Raw genomic sequence first — 3360 nt, forward strand, 5'->3', positions numbered from 1 at the left:
ACCACTGGATCTCACAATATTTGGATCATTATTTCTTCAGATCATTATTAGGATATTAGATTTATTGGGTCTGAGGATTACTGGATCACTGGATCTCACGATATTTGGATCATTACTCCTCCTGATCATTATTAGGATATTAGATTTATTGGGCCTGAGTATTATTGGACCACTAGATCTCACAACAATTGGATCATTACTTCTTCAGATTATTGGATATTAGATTTATGGCCTGATGATTATTGGACCACGATATTTGGATCATTACTCCTCCTGATCATTATTAGGATATTAGATTTATTGAGTCTGACGATTACTGGATCACTGGATCTCACGATATTTGAATCATTACTCCTCTTGATCATTATTAGGATATTAGATTTATTAGGCCTGAGGATTACTGGATCACTGGATCTCACGATATTTGAATCATTACTCCTCTTGATCATTATTAGATATTAGATTTATTGGGCCTGAGGATTACTGGATCACTGGATCTCACGATATTTGGATCATTACACTTTCAGATCACTGGATATTAAATTTACTGATCCTCGACCACTGGGGCCTCATGAACACTGGATACCGAAGCTGAAGAAGTTTATCGTTACAACTCCTCCCAAACGAAACGGCCTAGCACCTGCCCATTAATTAAGGCCCATTCGCAAGGAATTCGTGCGTTTAAGTAATTCAATTCGATGCAACACTGTCTGTCGATTTAAATATCCCAGTGTAAGGGTTTGAATCGGCCATTTAGTATTTATCCAAAATTACACGAGGAACGCGGACGAAGGGGGCCTTGTTGCTCGATCGTTTTATCGGCTCGGGATACGATAAGCGGTGGCGGAGGAATAAATACAAGGGATAAGGAGGTAAGGGGGGTGAGGGGATGGTGGAGGTAAAGAAAAAAGCTTGGGCCGTTTTAATAATTCACGCGAAGAACCGATACGGCCGCGGAAAATAAAGATGTAGGCCCAACAACGGCCATTTTTCCTCGTTAATTGAAGGAAGCGAGCCCTTTTGCTTGGTAGATCGTGATAAGCCCCGAGATCCACCAACCGAACAACGAGGAGAGGGGGGGCCAACGGCGGAGGAGCGGCCTTCCTCGCTCGCCTTTCTTTAACAGTGTACCAGCAGCCTGCTTCCCGTCTTGTAAACCATTCCTCTTTCCACCTCGTGTAACATCCTCGTGTGCATTGTGCGCGCACGATAATGACGACGAGGAAGAAAATTATCTATTATATATACTTGGAGAATCTTGGACCATCTTTGAATAGAGTAGAGAGAGAGAGAGAGAGAGAGAGAGAGAGAGAGAGAGAGGGAGCGAGATGTCGTTGGTATTCGAGATTTGCTTGAGTCTTCTACAGGATTCCTCGAATATTTTGCTATATTTTGATATTTTGGATGGAAGATGAATAGTCTCGAGGGGTTGGTTAATTGGGTATGAGGATTATACGAAACTCTTTTTATTTTCTTTATATTTTTCTTATATTTTCTTTATATATTTTTTATTTTTTGTTGTACGGTAAATTTTAGAAAATTTAAATGCGATTGAAATGCCTGTAATTAATAAATTTTTTAAATACACGAAAAAACACGTGTATATTATAAATAATATTTTTCACCGCGAATTGTAATAATAATGAAATCAAACGTGATAATTTGAAAGTGTATTTATATTATATAGAATCGTGTAGCACGTATTTATCGGGAATTATACACGTATAAGTACCTCGTTAAAACTATCTCGTGTCCCGTTTAATAATCAATGACGGAAAGAAAATGCGCGAGCTTTTGCTTTACACTTTATAAGATAATAGACGATTTATTATGGAAACGTGTTTTATCCTGCGTGTTAGTTTACTTGGTCGAAGTCTAATGGAACATCCGCTATTATTATCCCCCCGGTTTAAAATTTAATACACACGTGCTAGACAATTTATAAGTAGTCATTTACTGGTATCATCGTCAAAAGAAACCGAATATTTATCGAAAAATCTTTTCTAAATCACACTAATTTGAAATAAATTATACGTTTTATATAACGATGTTATTTTAGTTATTCCAGCGACGATAGAGCACGATCCGAAGATGTACCACCTATGAGCGATCCAATATCAGCAACTCGTATTCTTCGTGGTGCACTTCTATTACCTAGTATCGCTAGCATATGTGGAAAAATATTTTTTGAAAGTATACATTCTAACTTTCAGAGAACATTATTCGTATGTACTAAATATATCTATTATATCAATTAAATAATTATATTAAATTTTAGATTAGAAAATTAATTCATTTTTACAGGGAGATATAACATTTATAGTAATAAAAGGTGCATTCAAGATTTATCATAAACAACAACAATACGTAAGACAATGTCAACGTCGTATAATGGATTATACAGAAAATAATGTTGCATTATATAGAAGACAACAAAATTCTGAAACCAATCAGACAAGTTAAATTAAAACATTCAAAATTATATTCTTAAGGAATATCCTAATAATAAAACAATATATTTCAGTGATTTAGAAAAGATTTTTCCAGCGCGTATCCTTGCCGGTATATTCTCCAAATCGATCCCCCCCCCCCCAAAAAAAATTCCCTTCCCTTCAAAATTACTCTTCGTTCCAAAATTTTCAAAAGAACACCCTCGATTTTCATCCCGATCGACGCCCAATCCTCGACTCTTAATAACTGAAACTCGTGTCCAAATCATCCACGTGGGCAAACACGTGGACAAATGTTTGGGCACAAAGGCGTTTCGTTTGGTGGACCAGATGTTTCAGCTCGGCTCGTTCCTTTGATCCGTCATAATCCGCGATTCGTACGCGGTATCGCGCGCTTTCGTTGGATCGGGAAGAACGACAGGAGAGAAGCACGCGCGACAATGATGACAAGTGGGAATCGAAACGTTTCGCCTCCTTCAGGACGAAGAGAAATCGATGACACGCGGAGGAGAGGGTCCGATTAACAGGCTCTTTCCCTCGTCGGCCTCAATTGGCCCTAATTAATTCGTCTCGTTACGTCATACGTAACGACGTTCTCGTGCATTTGCATCTTCCATCCGCGACCTTTTTCTTCTTCTTCGAAAATCGAAATCGTTCGATCATCGATTGAAAATTGTACGCGATTCCCTTAAGGCTGGTAGGAAGAATTATTTTTCCTTCCTTCGAGTCGTGTGAAGTTTAACTTTAATCGAAATTACGCAGAGGAAATGCTCGTGTAACAGCGCACGCAACTTTGACGTAAAAAGTTTAATCCGCGCCACTCGATCTTCATTTACCTGTCACTCATCGCCGTGTTTATGCAAATCGCAAAAATAAAAGTGAAATTAAAATCTCTTTTATACACATGTAT

The 3360-nt window shown here is 38.1% G+C and overlaps 1 protein-coding gene across 1 annotated transcript; it reads left to right on the top strand.

Annotated features, from left to right (window-relative positions):
- Positions 1–1328: 1328 nt before the first annotated feature.
- On the top strand, positions 1329–2471 carry LOC122710370 (E3 ubiquitin-protein ligase MARCHF5-like). The gene is made up of 3 exons (XM_043928186.1): positions 1329–1333; positions 2060–2225; positions 2305–2471. Exons 1-3 carry the CDS (start codon positions 1329–1331, stop codon positions 2461–2463), a joined length of 330 nt encoding a protein of 109 aa, XP_043784121.1. The 3' UTR covers positions 2464–2471.
- Positions 2472–3360: the final 889 nt, after the last annotated feature.

Source organism: Apis laboriosa, unplaced genomic scaffold, assembly GCF_014066325.1.
Source record: "Apis laboriosa isolate Shangri-la unplaced genomic scaffold, ASM1406632v1 scaffold14686_cov152, whole genome shotgun sequence".
NCBI classification, from domain to species: domain Eukaryota; kingdom Metazoa; phylum Arthropoda; class Insecta; order Hymenoptera; family Apidae; genus Apis; species Apis laboriosa.